Raw genomic sequence first — 25347 nt, 5'->3', positions numbered from 1 at the left:
GGCCGCGCGGCTCCTACACATGGACGGCCTGGGCGACCGCACACCATCCGAGCTCGTGAATGATCTGCTGACGCTCATGGACGACCATAAGCCGTGCCTTTTATTTGAACAGCTGTTCCTCGAGCAAATGCCAGAGGACATCCGCCTCCTCCTCACAAGTGACGATTTCAGCGAGCCATGTAGGGTTGCGGCAAAGCAGACGTCCTTTGGCAGAGCAAGCAACATGGAGCAGGCTCCACTGGCCTAGCCATGATTGCACGCCCCAAAGCCCAGGCTCCGCAACCGAAGCCATCGAGACCCATGGGGGAAAAAGACGGAAGTTCAGAACAATGGTGTTTCTATCACCAAAGATGGGGCTCAGGCGCACACCACTGCCGTCCACCATGTGCTTTTCCGGGCTACAACGGCTGGCCACCAAGACAGCCTCCTGTACCCCTGGGACCGACACTCCGGGCTGCGCTTCCTGGTAGTCACCGGGGCCGAAGTCAGCGTACTCCCCCCCTCAAACATGGACACTTGTAACGCGGTCCCAGGCCCCGAACTCACCGCTGCAAATGGCACCAGTATTCAGACATACGGCCCGTGAACTATCTCACTGCATTTCGGGTCCAGCCATTTCACTTGGACTTTCACGTTGGCAGCGGTGTCACAGCCACTACTAGGGGCAGATTCCCTACGAGCCAACTGCCTCCTGGTCGAACTAAAAGGCTGGCGTTTGGTCCACGCCGAGATGTTCCGGACTTTCCAGCTCGGAGAAGCCAAGCTACCGCCCCTCCACCCGGATTCCGTGACCCTCTCGGGTAACAAATTCGCCAGGGTGTTGGCGGAATTCCTCTCCATAGTCACCCCGCAGTTCTCCATGGCTGACCCCAAGCACGGCGTGCAGCACCACATCCCTATGCAAGGACCGCCGCTGCACGCCCGAGCTCGCAGCTCCCACCCGACAAGCTTCACCTCGCCAAGGAGGAGCTCCGTAAGATGGAAGAGATGGGAATTGTATGCCGCTCAGAGTCTGAGGGCATCCCCGTGCACACGGTGCCCAAGTCCGCAGGAGGATGGAGGGCCTGTGGAGACTACAGAAGGCCTCAACGACGTCACAACCGCCAACAGATACCCGGTACCCCACATCCAGGACTTCACGGCAAACCTGCATGGAGCGACCATCTTCTCTAAAATCGACCTGGTCAGGGGATGCCATCAGATCCCAGTGCACCCCAACGACATGACCAAGACAGCCCTCATCACCCCATTCGGCACGTTCGAATTCCTGAGGATGGCTTTCGGTCTCAAGAATGCAGCCCAAACATTCCAAAGGCTCATGGACTCAGTGGGACGCAGCCTGGATTTCGTTTTCATTTACTTGGACGATATCCTGGTGGCCAGCAGTTTGCACCAAGAGCATGTGGCACATTTGCGCCAGCTCTGCCAATGCCTGAGCAACCACGGACTGGCAATCAATCCAGCAAAATGCCAGTTTGGGCTGATGGAGATCGACTTCTTGGGCCACAGAGTCAACCGACATGGCGCAGTTCCCCTACCGGACAAGGTCCAGGCCATCCGCCAGTTCCCCAAGCCCAGCACGGTCAAGGGCCTGCAGGAGTTCGCAGGGATAGCCAACTTTTATCATCGGTTCGTGCTGGCGGTGACACGCATCATGAGACCCTTGCTCAGCCTGATGGCCGGCGAGGCCAAAGAGGTGGCATGGGACGCGGAGTTCACGGAGGCACTCGAGCAGGCCAAGGAGGCGCTGGCAAAGGTGGCCCTCCTAGTGCACCCGAGAATCGATGTACCCACGGCACTCACAGTCGACGCTTCCGACGCGGCAGTCAGCGGAGTCCTGGAGCAGCTCATCAAGGACCAGTGGCAACCACTCGCTTTCTTCAGCTGGCACCTATGGCCGCCAGAGGTGAAGTACAGCGCTTTCGACAGGGAGTTGCTAGCGCTCTACCTGGCTGTCCGGCATTTCCGGTACTTCCTCAAGGGAAGTGAGTTCACCGTGTATACGGACCATAAGCCCCTCACCTTCGCACTGGCCATGGTATCAGACCCATGGTCGGCTCGGCAGCAGAGGTACCTGTCCTTTATTTCAGAATTCACCACGGACGTCCGCCACATCACAGGGAAGAACAACGTCGTCGCCGACACACTGTCTCGCCCCTTTCTCCACTCAGTAGGGATATCGTCCTCAGGAACAGACCTCGCAGCACTGGCAGAAGCACAACGGTTGGACACCGAGATCCCAGCTTACCACACCGCCGTTTTGGGGCTCTAGTTGGAGGATGTTTCCATCAGCCCGGCAGCGGATCGACTCCTGTGCGACGTGTCTACTGGCAAATCCCGACCCGTGGTACCCGCAGCATGGAGGCGTCGGGTGTTCGACACGCTGCACGACCTGGCCCACCCGTCCATCCCGGCGTCCATCAAGCTGGTAGTGGACAGATTCGTCTGGCACAGTTTGCGCAAACAGGTCAGACACTGCGCCAGGACCTGCGTACACTGCCAGACCGCCAAAGTCCAGTGGCACATGAAGGCTCCCCTCCAGCAGTTCCAGCCGACGCACAGGAGGTTCCAACACATCCACGTGGACATCATCGGCCCCCTGCCAGTCTCCCGGGGCGCCAGGTATATCTTTACCATGGTAGACAGGTTCACCAGATGGCCGGAAGCCGTACCGCTGGCAGACACGTCCACTGAGTCCTGCGCCAGGACGCTCATTGCAAACTGGATCGCCAGGTTCGGCCTCCCGACGGACATCACCTCTGACAGAGGGGCGCAGTTCTCGTCTGGTTTGTGGACAGCACTGGTGCAGCTCCTGGGCACCCAACTGCATCACACCACAGCGTACCATCCCCAGTCCAATGGTTTGGTAGAGTGATTCCACCGGCATCTCAAGTCGGCCCTGATGGCGCACCTCAGGGGCCCCAACTGGACAGGTGAGCTTCCCTGGGTCCTACTGGGCATCCGCACAGCCCCCAAGGAGGACCTGGGCACCTCCTCAGTGGAATTGGTCTACGGCGCCCCCCTGACGGTCCCAGGAGAGTTTGTACCAGAGGCCTGAGGTTCGGAAGAAACTCCAGCAGCGGTGTTAACGAGGCTGCGGGACAAGGTAGGGACCCTGGCACCGGTCCCGACCTCCAGGCATGGTCCCACGCCATCTTCACCCTAAAGACCTCCGAGACTGTGAGTACGTTTTTATTTGCAGGGGCATGCGCAGGTCACCTCTACAGCGGCCGTATGAGGGACCCTTCTAGGTGATCCAGCACAATGGAACCACGTGTGTCGTGGAGGTGGGTGGCTGGGAAGAGACTTTTACAGTGGACGGCCTCAAACCGAGCAACCAGTGAGGGTACCCGCACCACGCTGGCGAGGCCGGCCACCCAGGCAAGGGACTCCACTCCACCGATGGACATTTCCGGGGAGGCGGCGGCCCGCATGCGCGGGACTCGAACCGCCATCGGGAGCCGCGGGCAGACACGCAGTAGCGTGTTTGGAACTACCTGCTCGGGGCGGACCTTCCGGGGACAGTCTGATGTCACATCCGCCCCGCGGGTCTCAGGGGCCCATGGGAGGGGAGATTTAAGTGCACGTTTTTGAATCAGTAAAGGCATCCTGAGTTCAGCCCTCTCTGCCTCCATGTGTTTCTTCAGTAGCGCGTTTACGCGCGACTACAATGTCACCATATAAAACTCTGAGATTCATTTTCTTGTGGGCATTCTCAATAAATCTATAGATTAATAACCATAACAGATTCATGAAAGACTGCCCAGCTGGACAGTCAACCAGAGTGCAGAAGACAACAAACTGTGCAAATACAGAAAGAACTAATAACTATAAACAAGTGCTAAATATCGAGAACATGAGGTGAAGAGTCCTTGAAAGTGAGTCCATTGGTTCTGGGAACATTTCAATGATGGGGCAAGTGGAGATCAGTGAGGTTATCCCCTTTGGTTCGACAGCCTGACGGTTGAGGGGGGAATAACTGTTGCAGAACCCGGTGATGTGCGTTTTGAGGCTCCCTGATGGCAGCAGTGAGATGACAGCATGTCCTGGCTGGCGGGATCCCTGATGATGGATGCTGCTTCCCTGCAACAGTATTTCATGCCAATGTGCTCAATGGTCAGAAGGGCTTTACCTGTGATGGATTGGGCCGTATCCACTACTTTTTGTGGGATTTTCCATTCAAGGGCATTGGTGTTTCCATTCCAGGCTGTGATGCAGCAAGTTTGTGGAAGTTTTAGATGTTATGCTGAATCTCTGCAAACTCCTAAGGAAGTAGAGGTGCTGATGTGCTTTCCCCGCAATTGAACTTACGTGCTGGGTCCAAGACAAATCCTCCGAAATAATAACAGAGGGACTTAAATCACCATGAAAGTTACTGTATACCCTGGGTAACAACAGGAACTGGAAAACAGAAATAAACAGACATGGCAACAGACTAAGAGATTCTATAGATGCTGGAAATGTTAAGTAACACACACACACACACACACAAAATGCTGGAGGAACTCAACAGGTCATCCATGAAGGGCAATAAGCAGTCAACATTTTGAGCCAAGACCCTTCGTTAGAATTCATGACAACAAAACTTGTTAGGCTCCTAGCTAGGCCACTGGACACATCAGACTTCTGACATATGGCAGCCTAGAGAGAACCTGAAGAGAGACAGTAGCAGTCTTACAGGATGGGCAGGAACAAAGGACTAAATGAGCAACAGACCGATTTAAGGAGGAGCATTTTCAGCAGACAGAAGTGAAAAATGGCAAGATGCAAGAGTAGCGTGATGGAGGGGAAAAGGCAGAGGGGTGCAAAGCACCAATAAGGAGGCATTTCCTACCACAGTAAGCTGTGCAAAGCCTTGAGGCCAGTCTTTCTCTGTATATGGATCGGCTGGATACGCTTGGATAGGAGATCGGTCACCATGACGATAGATCTGAGGAAACAAGTCATTGCTAATAAAATCTACTCTATGTAATCTGGATTTATCATAACTTAATCTTAGCCTAACAGGCATGATAACTAAGCAGGAAACAAACTGCAATGAGCGGGTGAACAGGATCTGGGCAGAGAGGAGGAGGAAAACACAGGCTCAGTGTGAAGGGAATGTTTACTACTTCCATTTGTAAAAAGAGGATGTCTATGTTGTTCAGAATCTCTTCTCACCACTACTGGGATGACATGCCATCAAGAAGTTGAACCTCATTGCAAGGTTGGATTCCCTAAACAATGTTCAGTGGCAGGAAAAGTACCCGGAGTTGTTCGCAGGGCTGGGGATACTGAGAATACCTTATCCAAATAAGGCCAGGAGTGACCTCTGACCACAGTGAGGTGTATACCAGTCCCATTGATGAACAAAGTCAAAGCTGAACTTGAGTGAATGGAGGCACTTGACATCATAACTAGAGTGACTGGACCTACTAATTGGTTTGCAGGCATTGTTTATGTTCCCAAGTTAGATGGCACAGTGAGGTAACAAGATTGAGTAATACAGTGAGGTGGGAGTTAATTCTGACCTCTGTTGATCACACAATGGGTATGCCAGATGATAGCATCCTGGACCTATCCAAAACTCTATGCAAGTACTCCCTAAAAAAACCTCCACATTAATGGTGTGCATTTCCCTAGTACACCTGTTCCCAATTTATGCTCCCAAGTTGCTGCCGAATAGCATCATAATTCACCCACACCCAATTAAGCACTTTCCCCATACCATCTGATCCCACCTCTATCCAAGGCTATGGTAAAGATCACTGTTTTCAAAATCCTCTCCTAAGGTATCTGTCACCTAAGCAGGTTCACTGCCTCTCCCCTAATCACCCGTTTACACACTGAGTAAGGAATCCTTCCAGGACACACTTAAAATTCTGCCCCACATAAACCATTTGTACTGATGAGATGCCAACCAATATTAGGGAAATAAAAGCCACTAATGACAATAACGTAGTTATTTTTGCACCTTTCCAAAATCTACCTACCAATCTGCACCTCAGTGGCTCTGTTGTTATTGGGAGGGTCTATAGAATACTAATAGAGTGATTGTACCCTTCCTGGTGCTTACATTGACTCAGTTGACAATCCCTGGACTTCCTCCCTTTCTGCAGCTGTGATACTATCCCTGATTAGCAGTGCCACTTTCCCACCTCTTTTACCTTCCTCCCCATCTCCTTTGCAACATCTAAATCCCAGCACATCCAGAGCCATTACTGCCCTTGTGACAGCCAAGTCTCTGTAATGACCACAAGTACTGATCCATGCCCAAAGTTCATCACCCTTGCTCCTGATATTTCTCTCATTAAAACAACCCTATTCTTACCCTCACTGGAACATGGCACAGGCAGCAATCCAGAGACTACTACCCTGGAGGTCCTGCTTTTCTGCTTCCTACCCTTCTCCCTGTGAGTGGCAGGGTGAAGGTGTGTCTCTATTAAAGGAGATGTTACGCTCCTTTCCTCTGCTAGTCTGCAGGCCACCCTTGGGCAAGATGTAGCACCTGCTTAGCCCTCGATCAGGGTTATATGAAGCCATGGGAGCAGGTGGTGGATGGTTGTACGAGTAGTTGGTGCATATCACAAGTCCTAGTTATGCGACCATTGGTGCTAGGCAGACAATTTCTGAAGGATATTGATAATGGCAGGGGTCACCCATTTTGTAAAGACACTGTCCAGAAGGCAGCAATGGCAAACCGCTTCTGCCAAAAACAATCATGGTTATGGAAAGACTATGACCACCTATGTCATACAACACAGCACATAACAAACGAACCATCTCTCGATATTCTCTCTTCAGGTCCTCATCCCTTTTCCTAGCTACGCCATTGGTACCAATATGTACCAGAACTTCACAACTCACCCTCTCCCTTAAGAATGCTGTGGATTTGACCTGAGACATCCCTGACCCAGACACTTGGAAGCCACATCCACAAAATTTCCTGTCTGTTTCCTTAGCTATTAAATTCCCCATCACTACCTCTCTCCTCTTCACCTCCTGTGTTGCCCTTAAGGCATTTATTTGACTTTGTTGGGTCTACGTTTTAAATGATTTGTTTGGAATGTTATGTACCCCGTAAATGGGTTGCCAAACCAGCAGAAATGGAACAGTCGTTGGAGTCTGGATTACTAGGAACTAATAAAGTTTTATTAAAGAAACAAATAATAGTGCTCTCATCGTAAGGATATAAATGTAACAGGTTAGCAATGATAATACACGCCTATACACAGAACTAGGGTAATAGGAATCAACCAAGCTCTATTGCAGTCTAGGGGTAAAATGATCAGTTTTACAGTGATGCAGAGTTCATTTCAGCTTAGTGCAGTTTGCAGTAATCACTGTTGTACCGTTGGAGGGGGGGGGGGATGCAATTTGGTTCAGGCAGACCTTTGATGTCTTCTATCCCGCTGTGGTCACCGACTGTGACCCCTCTGTTCCGGATACGATCGTTCTTCCGCGGTGAACCCAGCACCCCGGCAAGGGTGGACACACACACCAGGTTCCCACCGATCGTACCTTTATACCCTGTGAGCCTATGGTTGGTTCCCGCGAACCGGACCTCCTAACTCCCAGCATTTGTGGGGGCACACTGCTCTTCCCAGGGTCTCGTTGTCCTGTGGTGTCCCGTGCCTTAGCAAACCTGCTCTTTTTATCCCCCTGCTGGGGTATCACCTGTCCATCAAACTTCAAACAGTTCAGGTTCAAAGCAACTGGTCTGTCAATATTCTGATCAAAGTTGCTGGTGAACGCAGCAGGCCAGGCAGCATCTCTAGGAAGAGGTTCACCTGCTGTGTTCACCAGCAACTTTGATGTGTGTTGCTTGAATTTCCAGCATCTGCAGAATTCCTGTTGTTTGTGTCAATATTCTGAATTGTGTTTCTTTTCCGTTAATCCCTCTCTCCTCTCTTATTAGCATTTTGAATGTTTCTCCATTGTCTCTCTTATCTCTGTCATTAGCATCAATCGTCCAATAGCTTGGTTTGGCATCACACCCCTACCCTTCAAAGGATTTTTACCGGGGTAAAAATCATGGGCATGAATGCACATTATTAGATACACACTAATATACAGGGTCATCAGCTATGCTGTTTAAGTTTCAACACCTTGACAGTCAGTCAGCAATCACATTGTCCATTCCTTTTATATGCTTTATTTTAATATCAAATTCCTGTAAGACCAGGCTCCAACTTAGTAACCTTTTGCATTTATCCTTCATAGTGGCCAAAAATACTAATGGGTTGTGATCAGTGTAAATTATCAGTGGTTTCCATGCTGGACAAATATAAACCTCAAAATGTTGTAATGCTAGTATGATTGCCAGTAATTCCTTCTCCACCGTGGAATAATTTCTCTGATGGACATTAACTTTCTTAGAAAAATAAGCCACCGGGTGTTCAATTTCCTCTTTGTCTGTCTGCAACAGCACCGCCCCAGCCGCTTCGTCGCTAGCATCTGCTGCTAGGGAGAAGGGTTTTGAAAAGTCAGGCGCATTCAGCACAGGATGGTGACACAGAATCGCCTTCAGACTCTCGAAGGCCTGTGGACAAAGGTTGTCCCACACAAACTTCGCATTCTTTGGCAAGAGCTTAGTAAGAGGGAGGGTAATATCCGCAAAGTTTTTGCAAAACTTCCGATAGTACCCCACCATCCCCAAGAACCTTCTCAGGGCTCTCGTCTGTCGGGGTGGGGACTTCAGAGATAGCCTACACCTTAGCCTGCATCGGTGCCAGCTGCCCCTATCCTACCACAAATCCCAGATAAGTGACCTTCGCGTGGCCGAATTCACTTTTTGTGAGGTTCACTGTCAGGTTGGCTTCAGACAGCCGTTTAAACAGTTCCTCTACCACCACAATGTGCTCCTCCCACGTGTCACTCCAGACCACTAAATCGTCAATATACGCTTCTGCGTTCTTTAACCCTTTTATCACTGAATTAATCAACCTCTGGAAGGTCCCTAGGGCGTTTTTCATGCTAAAAGGTAAAACATTATACTCGTATAACCTGGATGGAGTGACAAATGCTGAGATTTCTCTAGCCCGGTCGGTTAAAGGAACGCACCAGTACCCTTCCAGCAAATCGATCTTGGTGATGTACTTAGCTCTCCCCAGTTTATCGATGCAATCGTCTACCCTTGGGATGGGGTAAGCATCAGTTTTTGTGATGGCGTTCACTTTTCTGTAATCTGTACAGAATCATATGCTCCCATCAACTTTCGGGACAACCACACAGGGGGACGCCCAGTCCGATTTGGATGGCCTAGTAATACCTGTGGCTAGCATGTGTTCAATTTCTTTCTCCACTAGCTTGCCCTTCTCCAAGTTCATCCTATAGGGGTGTTGTTTAATAGGCTGGTCTGAGGTGACAACAACATCACGCACCGTCCCTTTGCATCGCCTCGGGACATCCGGACATACGTCTGCATGCCAGTTAATTAGCTTTATCAGCGGCTCGCTCTGTTCGGGGGTTAGGTGAGAGACCTTATCAGCAAAATTGGCCAAAACAATAGAGTTCTCCAATCTGGTCGGCACCATATTTATCTTTTCAAGATGGGTTTTCCCCTTATCATTTGACACCCCAGTCTCATTAACTTTCGTGATAACACCAACTAGATCTGCTTTCTGATCATGGTAAGCTTTTCTTTCTTTCTTTCTTTTTAAATCTTTTTATTGAATAAATATACAAAAAGGTAAGCCATATAGGCACTAATACACTGTTAGAATATAATAAAATTACAGGAGATATTAATACAGAAAAAAAGTGATACAATGTAATTTAAACATAACATACTAAGGTAACATAATAGCATACTAATTTTTATATATATATATATATATATATATATATATATACCAATAGAGAAAAGGAAAAAAAAACCCACTGTGCAACTAAACTAAAAGCAAAGCAAAGCAATGGGCTAACTTGGAACCAAGTAGAGTTAAAGAACTTAAAATCACGTCCTCAAACCCGACCTCCATTAAAAACAGTAAAAAAAAACAAGGGTATATAAATATGGAGCAAAAAAAGAGAAGAAAAAAATTACATTAAATGAAAATATTGAATAAAAGATCTCCAGGTCTGTTCAAATTTAAGTGAGGAATCATAAAGATTGCTTCTAATTTTCTCCAAATTCAAGCATAATATCGTCTGAGAAAACCAAAAAAAGGTGGTTGGAGCATTAAGCTCTTTCCAATGTTGTAAGATACATCTTTTCGCCATTAAAGTCATTCTACGGGCTGAAGGAGAAAGATTACTGGAAATTTTAGGTAGTCCAAAGATAGCAGTAATAGGGTGAGGAGAGATATCTATATTCAATACCTTTGAGATAATATTAAAACTGTCTCTCCAAAAAGTTTCCAGAGTAGGACAAGACCAAAACATATGAGTTAAAGAGGCTATCTGCCCTGGACATCTATCACAAAAAGGATTAATATGAGAATAAAAGCGAGCTAATTTATCTTTGGACATACGTGCTCTATGAACAACTTTAAATTGAATTAGGGAATGTTTAGCACAGATAGAGGAAGTATTGACTAATTGTAAAATCTGCCCCAAGTCATCCACGGAAATGATAGACCCCAATTCCTGTTCCCAATCTACCCTAATCTTATCAAATGGAGCTTTCCTAAGTTTCATAATAAAATTATAAATCAGAGCAGATGCACCTTTCTGACATGGATTAAGGTTAATTATAATATCTAAAATGTATGTAGGAGCAAGCATTGGAAAAGAAGAAAGTATAGTACTTAGGAAATTTCTAACTTGTCGATTTCTAAAAAAATGTATTCTTGATAAATTATATTAGATAATTGTTCAAAAGACATCAGGGAACCATCTAAAAATAAATCCAAAAACCGTGAAATACCCTTAGTCTTCCAAATTTGAAAAGCACGATCCGTAAAAGAGGGAGGAAAAAATATATTACCTAAAATAGGAATTGCTAGCCCAAATTGGTTAAAATCAAAAAATTTTCTGAATTGAAACCAAATACGTAAGGTATATTTAACTATCGGGTTAGATACCTGTTTGAGGCGTTTCAAATCAAAAGGAAGGAAGGAACCTAAAATAGAGCCAAGTGTATAGCCCTGAACAGATTGTAATTCAATGCTACCCATTTAGGAATGGATAGTATATCCTGGTCAAGTAACCAAAATTTCATATGTCGAATATTAATTGCCCAATAATAGAATCTAAAGTTAGGTAATGCTAAGCCTCCATCTCTCTTAGCTTTCTGTAAATGTATTTTACCCAGTCTCTGGTTTTTATTTTGCCAAATAAATGAAGAAATTTTTGAGTCAACTTTATCAAAAAAAGATTTTGGAACAAAAATCGGTAATGCCTGAAATATATATAGAAATTTTGGCAGAAAAAACATCTTAACTGCATTAATACAACCAATCAAAGTTAAATATAAAGGAAACCATTTAGATGAAAGTTGAATAATATGGTCAATTAAGGGTAAAAAGTTAATCTTAAATAAATCTTTGTATTTACAAATAATTTTAATCCCAAGATATGAAAAATAATTATTAATCAATTTAAACGGAAAGTTATGATATAAGGGAAGTTGTTTATTAATCGGGAAAAGTTCACTCTTACTAAGATTTAATTTATAACCTGAAGAGACTAAATTGTGCTAATAACTCTAAAACAGCAGGGATGGATTTTTGAGGATTAGAAATATATAGAAGTAAGTCATCAGCATAGAGTGATATTTTATGGGACTTTAAGCCCCGAGTTATCCCAGTAATATTTGGAGATTCTCGAATGGCAATTGCAAGAGGTTCTAATGCAATATCAAATAATAAAGGACTAAGAGGACAACCTTGTTGAGTACCTCGAAAAAGAGGGAAAAAAGGTGAGCTTAGAGAGTTAGTACGGACCAAGGCCACAGGAGAATGATATAACAGTTTGATCCAGGATATAAATTTCGAGCTAAAATTAAACATTTCAAGCACCTTAAATAAGTAAGGTCATTCTACTCTATCAAAAGCTTTCTCAGTATCTAAAGAGATAACACACTCAGGAACATTTTGTGAGGGGGTATAAACAATATTTAACAGTGTGCGAATGTTATAAAAAGAGTAACGACCTTTAATAAAACCCATTTGGTCTTCCGAAATAATAAAAGGAAGTACTTTTTCTAATCTGTTTACTAATAACTTAGAAAAAATTTTAGAATCAACATTTAATAAAGATATTGGTCTATAAGATGCACATTGAGCAGGATCTTTATCCTTCTTTAATATTAGAGAGATTGATGCTCTATTGAAAGATTCGGGAAGTTTACCAAGTTTTAATGAAGCCTCGAAAACCCTACAGAACCAAGGGATTAATGAAGGTGCAAAACATTTATAAAATTCTACGGTAAACCCATCAGGGCCAGGAGCTTTCCCCAAGTTCATAGAGGAAATAACATTCTTAATCTCATCAGTGGTAATGGGAGTATCTAGCATAGAAGACATATCCTGTGAAATCTCAAGCAAGTCTAGATTATCTAAAAAATCATTCATATATTTAGAGTCTCAAGGAGACTCTGATTGATATAAGGAAGAATAAAAATCAAAGAAGGTTTGATTAATCCCCGCATGATCAAGTATCAGTCAGTCATTTTGATTATAAATCTGACTAATTTGAGATTTAGCATAATTAGACTTCAATTGGTTAGCCAACAGTTTGCCAATTTTGTCACTGTGTACATAAAATTCACTTCTTGTTTTCTTTAATTGGTTTACAATCGAGGACGAAAGTAATAAACTGTGTTCCATTTGAAGTTCAGTTCTTTGTTTATATAACTCCTCAGAGGGAGCTGTAACATATTTCTTATCAATTTCCTTAATCTTGTCCACAATTACCAACTCCTCCTGCTTCAGCTTCTTCCTCAAAGCAGCAGAATACGAGATAATCTGACCGCGAATATAAGCTTTAAAAGTATCCCAAAGAATGTTCACAGAAATATCCTCTGTATAGTTGATTGTAAAGAAAAAAGATCAATCTGTTCATTCATAAAGTTAACAAAATCCGAGTCCTGAAGCAACAGCGAATTAAAATGCCATTGTCTATTATTTTGTATATTGGCCTGAATTTTAATAGAAAGCTTAAGTGGAGCATGATCCGAAATGGTTATAGAGTCATAATCACATTTAATCACTGAAGAAATAAGACGAGAGTCAATAAAGAAATAATCAATTCTTGAATAGGAATGGTGAACATGTGAAAAAAAAGAAAAATCTTTTTCCTGAGGATGCAAAAAACGCCAAATGTCCGTCGACCCAGAATCAGAGAGGAATGAATTAATCAAAGTTGCAGATTTATTAGGTAAGGTCCGTAGAGGAGCCGAACGGTCCAAAGCTGAAGATAAACAGGTATTAAGATCTCCACCCCAGATCAATGAAAACTCATTCAAATTCGGGAACGGATTGAATAATGATTTATAAAATTCCAGACAGTCCATATTGGGAGCATAAACATTAACCAAAACTACCTTTTTATTAAATAGTAGACCACTAACCAGTAGAAATCTACCATTCGGATCAGAGATAATATCAAGTTGTATAAAACTAACTGAGGAGTCTATAAAAATAGTGACGCCTCGAATCTTAGCGTTAGAGTTCGAATGAAACTGTTGTTCCTTCCAGAATTTAAAAAAACGTAGTCTGTCCCCCCTCCGCACATGGGTCTTTAACCGGAACACTTTAAAAACTTTTTTCCTTTTAATAGGATGGTTAAGACCATTAGTATTCCAGGAGACAAAATTGATAATAGACTCCATAAACCCTAAAGTCAACCCGCAACAAGGAGGATTGACGATAGGCTCGACCCATGAACCCGGAAAGGGAACAGAACAAATAAGAGATACCGGGAAGGAGAACGCAACCAATACTTCAATAGTGTACATAGCCCAAGATCATGGTAAGCTTTTAACATGTTAATGTGTACCAATTGTGTGGACTTACGCCTGTCCGGCGTTTCAATAACATAAGTCAAAGAGTACGGACCGTGGAATCTCGCCTGGAGGGGGTCAATTACCACTGGGAACAGAACTAAGATCTGATTGCCCACTTGAAACACCTGCTCACAGGCATGTCTATCATACCATTGTTCAAAGGGTCAAAGAGTCTATCTTTTTAACCACTTTGTATGGACTGTGGAATCTCGCCTGGAGGGGGTTGGTTACCACTGGGAACAGAACTAAGACCCGATCGCCCACTTGAAACACCTGCTCACGGGCATGTCTATCATACCATTGTTCAAAGGGTCAAAGAGTCTATCTTTTTAACCACTTTGTATGCACTGTGGAATCTCGCCTGGAGGGGGTTGGTTACCACTGGGAACAGAACTAAGACCCGATCGCCCACTTGAAACACTTGTTCACGGGCATGCCTATCATACCATTGTTTCATTTTAGTTTGGGAGTGTCGTAGATTTTCTTTGGCAAGGTCACAGATCCTTTTAAGCCTCTCACGAAATTTTAAAACATAATCACATTGACTTGGACTGCCGGACTGGACCATTGCTCTTTCAGTAAGGTCAGAGGGCCTCTGGGCCGATGACCGAAGATGAGCTCAAATGGGCTGAACCCCAATGACTCCTGAACCGTATCCCTTATGGCAAATAGCAGAAGAGGCAAGGCATTATCCCAGCCCCAAGTGTTCTCTTGACAGTAAATTTTAATCATGGTCTTTAATGTTGCATGGAATCTTTCCAAACGCCCCTTGGGACTCTGTGTGGTACGCGGACGCCAAAATCTGCTTTGCTCCCATCTCATCCAACATCCGTCGGAATGTGTGAGACGTGAAGACACTCCCCTGATCTGACTGGATTTCCCTGGGCAGCCCCACCGTAGTGAAAAATTTCACAAGTGCCTTTACCACTGTGGGAGCCTTGACGCTTGCCAGGGGCACAGCCTCCGGAAACCTGGTGGCGGCGCACATCATAGTCATCACATACTCTCGCCCACTTGCAGTTCTGGGCAGGGGTCCGACAAAATCCACAATTATTTGGGAAAAAGGTTCCCTGAAAGCGGCTATCGGTCAAAGGGGCACTTTAGGCAGGATCTGGTTCGGCCTTCCTACCATCTGACATAAATGACATCGCCTACAATAGTCAACAATATCCTTCTTCATGTTCGGCCAGTAAAATTCTCTCATAATTCTATCGACTGTCTTCCTCACCCCAAAATGTCCACTGAGGGGTATCTTGTGAGCCAGGTTAAAAATCTTGTCCCTATAAATTTTCGGCACTACCACCTGGTGCACCACCCCCCATTCCTCATCTGCGGGCACGGTACTTGGTCTCCATTTCCTCATTAGTACTCCCTCCTTCACATAATAGCCCACTGGCTCCCTTTTTATTTCTGCTTTGGAGACAGCTGTCTCCGTCAAAACCATCAGCTCCTCGTCTCGTTCCTGTGCCTGAATAAATTCCTTCCTTGCTAATGATAAATCTACCTCAACTCCCTCACTTCCTTCCGCTCCACTATGCTCCTTCTTCTCACTTTCTAACCCCTCTTGGCACAAGGCTGATAAAAATGTCTCAGCTAAATCTACATTCGCTTCGGCAGCCTTTCTGGACATGCGCCAAGTCACTGCGCAAACGGGATAAACCTGCGAGTCCATGGGCGGGTCTTCAATCCTGGCAGGTTTGCTTGTCAGTCTTACTGTTGGATACACCTCTCCGCCTGCAAGGTCATTACCGAGTAAGACCTCCACGTCTTCCATTAGTACATCGGGCCTCACCCCTATCGTGACCGGTCCGGAGCCTAAGTTGCTTTTTAGGTGTATCTGGTACAAAGATACTGCTTCAGTCCCTTTCCCAATGCCTTTTATCACACTAACCTCCCCAGTCTCGGTCTCTGAATTAAAGTTTAACACACTCCTTAAGATCAATGACTGACAAGCCCCAGTGCTTCTCCAGATCCGTACTGGAACTCGGTTTGACCCTTCCTTCACCAACACCAATCCAGCCGAAATAAACTCCTCGCGCCCTTCCTCAACTCTATCAGACCTCTTCTCCCCTAGCAGTTTGTTTGCCGGCTCAATACAGCCAGTCAGAGTCGTCGTTTTTCCTTTCCCCATCTCCTTCTTTGGGGCAAAGCAGCTGGACGCAAAGTGACCGGCTTTCCCACAATTATAGCATACGACCCCAGGAGACTTCCTACCAAACAGCTCCCGGTCTACCTTATCCTTCTCGCTAGTCCCCGGCTTACTTTCTGGCTTTTCCGGCGGACTCTCTCCGCCCTCTCGACCACCCTTCTGGTAGCTTTTATTTGGGGTAAACTTTGCTTTGAGTGTTAACGCATACTCATGCGCTAACTTAGCAGTTGCAGCTAAGGTTTCTGCCTCTTTCTCATCTAGATAGGGCCTCATATCTTCAGGAACACAACCTTTAAATTGCCCAATCAGTATTAGCTGTAGCAGTCTGTCATAATTCCCATTGACCCCTTTCGAGGCACACCAGCGCTCACAATACATCTGCATCTCATGGGCAAATTCTAAATACGTGCGGCCCAACTGCTTCCTCACATTCCGGAATCTCTGCCGGTATGCCTCCGGGACCAACTCATAAATCCTAAGTATCGCCTCTTTCACCACATCATACCTCTGGGCATCTTCTGCGGACAATGCTGAGTAAGCTTGTTGGGCTTTTCCTTTAAGTACACTCTGAAGCAAAACAGCCCACTTATCCCTCGGCCAGTCCTGACTTGCAGCGACTTTTTCAAGATGTAGAAAGTACCGATCAACATCAGCCTCCTCAAATGGGGGAACCAGCCTAACCTCCTGGGTCGCCCTGAACCCTCCACCTTGGTTCGGCATGGGGCCCTGCGCTAGCGTCATCCTTAACTTCTCCAGCTCAAATTCCCTGTCCTTCTGCTTCTCTCCCTCTCTTCTCGTTTTAACTGCCTGTCTCTCTCTTCTCATTCCAGCTGCTTTATTCTCTCTTCTCGTTCTAACTGCCTGTCTCTCTCTTCTCGTTCCAGCTGCTTTACCCGGAACTCGTGCTCAAGTCTTAATTTTTCCATCTGCAGCTGCACTGCTTCTCCACCAGGTTTGCTCATAGACACCACCTCCAGCTCCCCATGGGGAAACACACCTTTAGATACATAATGCTCAATAATAGCTCTGTGCATCTCCGCTCTCCTCATTGTCGGCTTCCCCTTAAAAAGATTCAACCGTTTGGCAACAGTCGCCAATTCTGATTTCATGGCATCCTCTAATGCCTCCAAGGTTGGCGCCTTTAGAAATTCCTCAATCTCCATTTCTGCTGTTTGCCCTTTCTTTCTTTCCGGAAATTTAACCCAATCAATTTACCCAGTCCCAAATTTGGCGTTCAAAATCCCGGATGAGATCCCCACTTACGTTACCTACCCCGTAACTGGGTTGCCAAACCAGCAGAAATGGAACACTCGTTGGAGTCTGGATTATTAGGAACTAATAAAGTTTTATTAAACAAACAAATAATAGTGCTCTCATCGTAAGGATATAAATGTAACAGGTTAGCAATGATAATACACGCCTATACACAGAACTAGGGTAATAGGAATCAACCAAGCTCTATCGCAGTCTAGGGGTAAAATGATCAGTCTTACAGTGACGCAGAGTTCATTTCAGCTTAGTGCAGTTTGCAGTAATCACTGTTGTACCGTTGGAGGGGGGGGGGGGATGCAATTTGGTTCAGACAGACCTTTGATGTCTTCTATTCCGCTGTGGTCACCGACTGTGACCCCTCCGTTCCGGATACAATCGTTCTTCCGCGGTGAACCCGGCACCCAGGCAAGGGCGGACACACACACCAGGTTCCCACCGATCGTACCTTTACACCCTGTGAGCCTATGGTTGGTTCCCGTGAACCGGACCTCCAAACTCTCACCACCTGTGGGGGCACACCGCTCTTTCCAGGGTCTCGTTGTCTCGTGGTGTCCCGTGTCTTAGGGAACCTGCTCTTTTTATCCCCCTGCTGGGGAATCACCTGTCCATCAAACTTCAAACAGTTCAGGTTCAAAGCAACCGGTCTGTCAATATTCTGAATTGTGTTTCTTTTCCGTTAATCCCTCTCTCCTCTCTTATTAGCATTTTGAATGTTTTTCCGTTGTCTCTCTTATCTCTCCCATTAGCATCAATCGTCCGATAGCTTGGTTTAGCGTCACAGTAACTATTTTCTAGTTAAAGTTAAAGGTTGATAATTAAGTTACAGTATAACAAAGGTAAAGTCATTGTCTATGGTATATTGCAGCATGTGATGATGTCACCTCTGGTTTCGCGTCTTATGTGTAACCTCCAGTTCGGGAAGGTGTAAAGGTGGGTGCCATGCGTGCAGCATGATCGTGAAGAGCTCCATGTCTACCCACAAAGAAACATTATAGAAGCAACGTCGTAAGTTCCTATGGAAGTATTTGAAGTAAAAATATTAACGCGGTTTCTGTTAAGGAAGCGGCGGTTCCGGTGGCGTGGGTGTCGGCTTTTCAATTTCAAATGCGGGGTGGGTTCGGGCCTGGCGGCCGTTTGACGGGACCCTCCTCACCCACTACTCGGGGCAGCTGGAGACACCCGCTAAAAGAAGAGAGCGCGCGGTCTCCAGAATGAAACAGATGCTGTATGTGTTTGTATTTTTTTATCAACAGTTTTCACCATACGATGTTAATGTGGAAGAGTGAACAGTAAATAGTTAACCTTACTACGACTGTCTTCATTGGGTCCAGCTTAACTTGGTTTTTAGTCAGAGTTTCAACACGCTGCACGAGAACACTACACCTCCTTTCCGCTCTGAGCCACAAGCCATACTCAGTGCCAGACACCTGACCGCTTTGGATTTCCTCTGCTAGGTTGCCCCCCCCCCACCAACAGTATCCAGTTGCTCCCCCCCAACTTGTTATTGAGGGAAACAGCCACAGGAGTATCTTGCACCAACTCCCCAGCTCCTTTCCTCCTCCTGATGGTCACTCAGTTACCTGCCCCTTTAGGTAACTAGTTCTCTATAATTCCTGTCGAACAACTCCCTAGCTTCTGAAATGATCTGGAATTCATCCAGCTGCAGTTTCCTAATTTCCTTCTGAAGTGTTCTCGTGCATCTGACATTTAAGTGCCTAATTTGTTCTTTGCTGCCTTACCTTGCTCTGCACCTCCTCAACCAAGGCTTCAATAACCCTTGAAAACCAAAATTCCCTCAACATAGTCTTGCCTTTTATTCTAATAGGAACATATAAACTCCACTCCCAAAATTTCACTTTTGAAGGCCTCCTACTTAACAAGCATCCCTTTGCCAGAAAACAACCCATCCTGCTCCACACCTACCAGGTCCTTTCTGATGTCATCAAAATTGCCTTTTCTCCAACTTAGATTCTCAACCCAAGGACCTGTCAGTCTTCATAATTGTGATCACTGGATAGAAAGTGTTCCCCTACACACACTTACTTTACCTCCTTACCAGGAAGACCGGTGCCAGTGAGGATCACTGACAACATCTCCTCAACACAGGCACATCTCAATGATGTGAGCTTAGCCATCTCTCTCTACACGTAACTATGTAAGCTAGGCATAGCTCAAACACCATCTATAAATTCACAGACGACACCACTGTTGTTGGCAAAATCAGAGTTGCAACAAGGAGGCACACAAGAGGGAGATGATTGGCTGGTTGAGTGGTGTGGCAATAACAATCTCACTCAATGTCAGCAATACCAAGGAACTGATTGTGGCCTTCAGGAAAGGGGAATCCACAAAACAAGGCCAGCATTGGAAAGGATGAGCAGCTTTAAATTCCAAGGCATCAACATCTCAGAGGATCTATACTGGACCGAACACCTATCAAAAAGAAGGCAACTCAGCAGCTCTACTTCATTAGGAGTTTGAAGAGTTTTGGTATGTCACCAAAGGCTTCAAGTTTCTACAGATGTATGTTAGAGAGCATTCAGACTATTTGCAACACCACCTGATGTGGAAGTTCCAATGTACAGGAACGAAAGGTGCAGTAGAGGGTTTAGCAGGAACTGGGATATAAATGACAAAGGTAGATAGAAAAGAGGTATAAAAAGAACAATGTTATGCCGGTCATGGGAGATATGCAGGTAGATTGTGAACTGGTGCTGGATCTCAAGAGAAGAAATTTGTAGAATGCCTTTATGAGATGGCTTTTAGAGCAGCTTGTGGTTGAGCCCACTAGGGAAAAGGATTGGGTTCTGGATTCTGGATTGGGTTTTGTGTGATGAAGCAGACTTGATTAGGCTGCACAAAGTCAAGGAACCCTTGGTGAATTCATAACATGATAGGATTCACCCTGCAGTTTGAGGGAAAAGCTAAAATCAGATGTATCGATATTACAGTATAGTAAAGGGACTCTGGAAGTATGAGAGAGAAGCTGGCCAAAGTTGATTGGAAGGAGACATTAGCAGGGACAGGAGCGCAGCAGCAATGGCTGGAGTTTCTGGGAGTAATTCAAAAGGCACAGGATTGATTAATCCCAAAGCAGCAGCATTCTAAACGGAGGATAAGGCAACTGTGGCTGACAGGGGAAAATCAAACACAGTACAAAACCAAAGGAAGAGGCATACTAATTATAGCAAAAATTAGTGGGAAGCTGGAGGATTGGGATGCTTTTAAATACCAACAGAAGGCAACCAAAAAAGCAATGAGAGAAGGTAAAAAGCAATGAAGGTAAACTAGCCGATGTTTTAATAATTATATTGTATAAAAAACTAAGGAGAAGGTGCTGGGGAAGCTGCAAGGTCTAAAGGCAGTTAAGTCACCCGGATCAGATGGACTACAACCTCAGGTTCTGAAAGAGCTAGCTGAGTAGATTGTGGAAGCATTAGTAGTGATCCTTTAGTAATCACTAGATTCTGTAATGATTCCAGAGGATTGGGAAATTGAAACCGTCACTCCATTTGTTAAGGAGGAAGGCAAAAGACAAGAAATTGTAGGCCAGTTAGCCTGACTTCAGTGATTGGCAAGATGCTAGAGCCCATTATTGAGGATAGCTTTTGAATACTTGCAGGCACACAATAAAATAGATAAAAATCAGCATGGATTTAAGGAGAAATCTTGCCTGACAAATCATTTGGAATTCTTAAAGGAAATAATTAGCAGGATATTCAAAGGAGAGTCATTGGATGTTATTTACGTGGTTTTTCAGAAGTTGCTGCACATGAGGCTGCTAATAAGATAAGAGTCCATGATATCTCAGAAAAGATACCAGCATGGATAGAAGATTGGCTATGCATAGCAGGACTAAAGGGGTTAGCTGTCGGTGAGTAGTGGTGTTCTGCAGGGGCCCGATTTGGGACTGCTTCTCCACATACTATGTCAATGATTTGGATGATGAAACTCATGGCTTTGTAGCCAAGTTTGTACACAATACAAAGATAAGTGTAGTGTTGAGGAAGTAGGGAATTTGCAGAAAGATTTGGCCGGATTAGAATGGGCAAAATAGCATATGGTAGGGAAGAGTATGGTTATGTAGTTTGATAGAAGGAATAAAGAAGTAGATTCTAAACAGAAAACAAATTCAGAAATTGGAGGTGCAAAGGGACTTGGGACTGTACAGGATTGAGCAGGTTGTGTAAATGCAATGTTAGCATTCATTTTGAGAGGGTTAGATAACAAAAGCAAGGATGTAATACTGAGCCCTTATAAGATATTGATCAGACCACATCTGGAGTATTGTGAGCAGTTTTAGGCTCCTTATCTATGAAATGATGTGTTGGCATCGGTGAGGGTTCGGAGGAGGTTCACAACAATGATCTCATGAGGAACCTTATCAAATGCCTTGCTGAGGTCCATAAACACATCTACTGCTCTACCTTCATCAATGTGTTTAGTCACATCCTCAAAAAATTCAATCGGGCTCATAAGACCTTATAATTTTAAAATATTAAAAACTATTATGCTTTTGTTGCTACATTCAAGGACTCAAAATATAACTTTGAGATTTGCTTGCTCACAGGCAACCACAAAGCAAGAGATTAAAAATGCACAACAAGAAAAAAAACAAATCATGCAAACAAGAAAGCAACCCCTCTAGCCCTCCCGTTCCCTCCATTCTGTCTCCAGCCCTCCCGCTCCCTCCCTCCCGCAGCCCTCCCGCTCCCTCCCTCCCGCAGCCCTCCCGCTCCCTCCTTCCCTCCTGCAGCCCTCCCGCTCCCTCCCTCCCTCAGCCCTCCCGCTCCCTCCCTCCTGCAGCCCTCCCGCTCCCTCCCTCCTGCAGCCCTCCCGCTCCCTCCCTCCCTCCTGCAGCCCTCCCGCTCCCTCCCTCAGCCCTCCCGCTCCCTCCCTCCTGCAGCCCTCCCGCTCCCTCCCTCCTGCAGCCCTCCCGCTCCCTCCCTCCTGCAGCCCTCCCGCTCCCTCCCTCCCTCCTGCAGCCCTCCCGCTCCCTCCCTCCCTCCTGCAGCCCTCCCGCTCCCTCCCTCCCGCAGCCCTCCCGCTCCCTCCCTCAGCCCTCCCGCTCCCTCCCTCCCTCAGCCCTCCCGCTCCCTCCCTCCCTCAGCCCTCCCGCTCCCTCCCTCCCGCAGCCCTCCCGCTCCCTCCCTCCCGCAGCCCTCCCGCTCCCTCCCTCCCTCAGCCCTCCCGCTCCCTCCCTCCCGCAGCCCTCCCGCTCCCTCCCTCCCTCCCGCAGCCCTCCCGCTCCCTCCCTCCCTCCCGCAGCCCTCCCGCTCCCTCCCTTCCTCCTGCAGCCCTCCCGCTCCCTCCCTCCCTCCCGCAGCCCTCCCGCTCCCTCCCTCCCTCCCGCAGCCCTCCCGCAGCCCTCCCGCTCCCTCCGTCCCCTCTTCACCCGCTCCCTCCCTCCCTCCCGCAGCCCTCCCGCTCCCTCCGTCCCCTCTTCACCCGCTCCCTCCCTCCCTCCCGCAGCCCTCCCGCTCCCTCCGTCCCCTCTTCACCCGCTCCCTCTCCCGGTCTCACCATGTTGACGAATCTCAGAGCCCGTCCTGCCACCGGTCTCTGGAGCCCGGCCCCGAGCAGCACCAGGACGCACAGGAGAGCCGGGGAACGCAGCACCGCGGCCTCAGCGCCCGCCATCCTGTCGCCAGAGCCGAGGCTGGACGGCGGAAGGGGAGCACAAGCCCAGCCCCCTAGGCCGATGTCCCGCCCCTAGCAACCAGACTCCGCCCCTAACTACCGGGCAGAGGGATGAACCCTGACCCCGCCCCTAGCAACCAGACTCTGCCCCTAACTACCGGGCGGAGAGATTAACCCTGACCCCGCCCCCTGACAACAAGACCCCGCGGAACCATGGACCGGAATCGCCCTGGCAACCAGACGCCAGAGTTGGCCACACTTACAGGGCGGAGTAGTGGAGTCGGACCCACCCTGGATGGGACCGGTCGGTTGGAGTGAGGACCAGGCCTCAAACCGCGACTGCGGCTGCCCAAGGCCGGCTTCGGAGTCGGGCGTTCAACCGGAGTGCTGGAGGCGGCGCGGCCCGGCCCTGCCCCTGCCCCTGCCCTGCCCCTGCCCCTGCCCTGCCACGCCCCTGCCCTGCCACGCCCCTGCCCCTGCCCTGCCACGCCCCTGCCCCTGCCCTGCCCCTGCCCCTGCCCCGCCCCTGCCCCTGTCCCGCCCCTGCCCCTGCCCCTGCCCTGCCCTGCCCCTGCCACGCCCTGCCCCTGCCACGCCCCTGCCCCTGCCCTGCCCCTGCCCCTGCCCTGCCCCTGCCCCTGCCCTGCCCCTGCCCCTGCCCTGCCACGCCCCTGCCCTGCCACGCCCCTGCCCCTGCCCCTGCCCTGCCCTGCCCCTGCCACGCCCTGCCCCTGCCACGCCCCTGCCCCTGCCCTGCCCCTGCCCCTGCCCTGCCCCTGCCCCTGCCCTGCCCCTGCCCCTGCCCTGCCACGCCCCTGCCCTGCCACGCCCCTGCCCCTGCCCTGCCCCTGCCCCTGCCCTGCCCTGCCCTGCCCCTGCCACGCCCCTGCCCCTGCCCTGCCCCTGCCCCTGCCCTGCCCTGCCCCGCCCCTGCCCCTGCCCCTGCCCCTGTCCCGCCCCTGCCCCTGCCCCGTGTTCGCTCGGCAGAAGACGGCTGTGTTGTGTCCGAAAACAGACTGCTGTAACATTCATGGGCTGCGACTGTAATTCACTGCGCATGTCCCTTAAGACTTTTTCAGTCACCTGAGGATAGTAAAAAAAAGATTTGGAAGGAGCTCAAATGTTGAACATTTTGTAACCCCTGACGTCGTCTTGTTCACAATTAGACAGAAGTACTTCTTTCAGGTCAATGACACCAGACCCACCTGTGATTCCATCACCCTATCTCTCGTGTCCTCGTCTCCTGAAGACTGCATTTGTCCTCAATTTTGTTTAAGCAGTTTATGATCCTGTTTAGCAATCATGCTACCCTATGGGAGAAAATTCCTGAGGAGCATTATATTGGACCTAGTTTCATTAATAAATAGTTTGTGGTTTTGCTGTGGAGTTCACCTGGCCATCCTGTGCTATTATGGAGGCATTAAACCAAACAGTTCCCTCAGAGATCAGTGGTCTTTCCTTTTTTGATTTTTTAAACGATTTTTATCCTTTCTTGTGAACTATGATGCTCCTGGAACCATGACATGAAACTTTGGACAGGCTGATGACCATAATAAAAACTGTATGAATATATATGAATGTATCAGTTAAAGGAGTCACCCTTCACAGAATTAAAAGGATAAATTACATCATGAAGAACTCATTTTAAATCACCTTGCCTAATGTTTATGTAAGGGTTCCATTTGCTTTCTGTTTGTTCATCTGCTTCAATCTTTGTGTTAATCAGTTGCTGAAATTTGTGTCCTTGTGTGAGATTGATATTGGCAACTTGACGAATGTACTCCAAGTACCATGCTACATTGCCATCTATTGCTCTGTTCCATTCTTTACTATATTTATTACATGGCTGAACTCTTATCTCCACCTGAGCTACTGAAGTATATTTACCAGACAGATTCCATTATAATCAATACTGCTCTTGACAAACATTTATGAAACTGCTTATGACTTGCAATGGGACGCTGTCTCAAACCTGGATCAGCAGGTCTTCAGACCCACAATAAATGCTCTGCAGACAAAGTCAGATGTTTTGCCTCATGCTTAACTGAAATAGAAATACAAATACAGATGCTGAAATCTGAGACAAAAGGAGAAAATGCTGGAAAAACTGAACCAGTCAATCTAAAGCATAACATGAGAGATCGGAGGGGAAATCTATTCAACACGATGAGTCAGGGATGCTTCCTTAGAACTGGGAAAAGAGTAGAGAGTTTAAAGTTTTCAAAGCAGAGCTAAGGCAAGGAATGAGGAGAAAGACAAAGCATTACAGGGAGATGGGTTAAGACAGGTTCAGGAAATCTGTACTGTCTGGTGTCCTACATGATATTTGTCTTAGCCATCTAATTGCACAATGGGCATA

The 25347-nt window shown here is 47.2% G+C and overlaps 1 protein-coding gene across 3 annotated transcripts in view; it reads right to left on the bottom strand.

Annotated features, from left to right (window-relative positions):
• Positions 1-23007, bottom strand: part of LOC140205043 (lysosomal acid phosphatase-like) — an 87002-nt gene extending 63995 nt beyond the window's left edge. For all 3 annotated transcript variants that reach the window (XM_072272135.1, XM_072272133.1, XM_072272134.1), the window contains exons 1-2: positions 22872-23007; positions 4835-4930 (exon numbers count right to left, since the gene is read on the bottom strand). In XM_072272135.1, the coding sequence (XP_072128236.1) occupies positions 4835-4930; positions 22872-22988 (213 nt within the window). In that variant the 5' untranslated portion in view covers positions 22989-23007. The remainder of the gene's footprint in view (positions 1-4834; positions 4931-22871) is intronic.
• Positions 23008-25347: the final 2340 nt, after the last annotated feature.

This window comes from Mobula birostris, chromosome 11 (genome assembly GCF_030028105.1).
Source record: "Mobula birostris isolate sMobBir1 chromosome 11, sMobBir1.hap1, whole genome shotgun sequence".
In the NCBI taxonomy this organism is placed as follows: Eukaryota; Metazoa; Chordata; class Chondrichthyes; order Myliobatiformes; family Myliobatidae; genus Mobula; species Mobula birostris.
The sequence above is the reverse complement of the archived record's forward strand: the minus strand, read 5'-3'. Positions and strand labels throughout refer to the sequence as shown.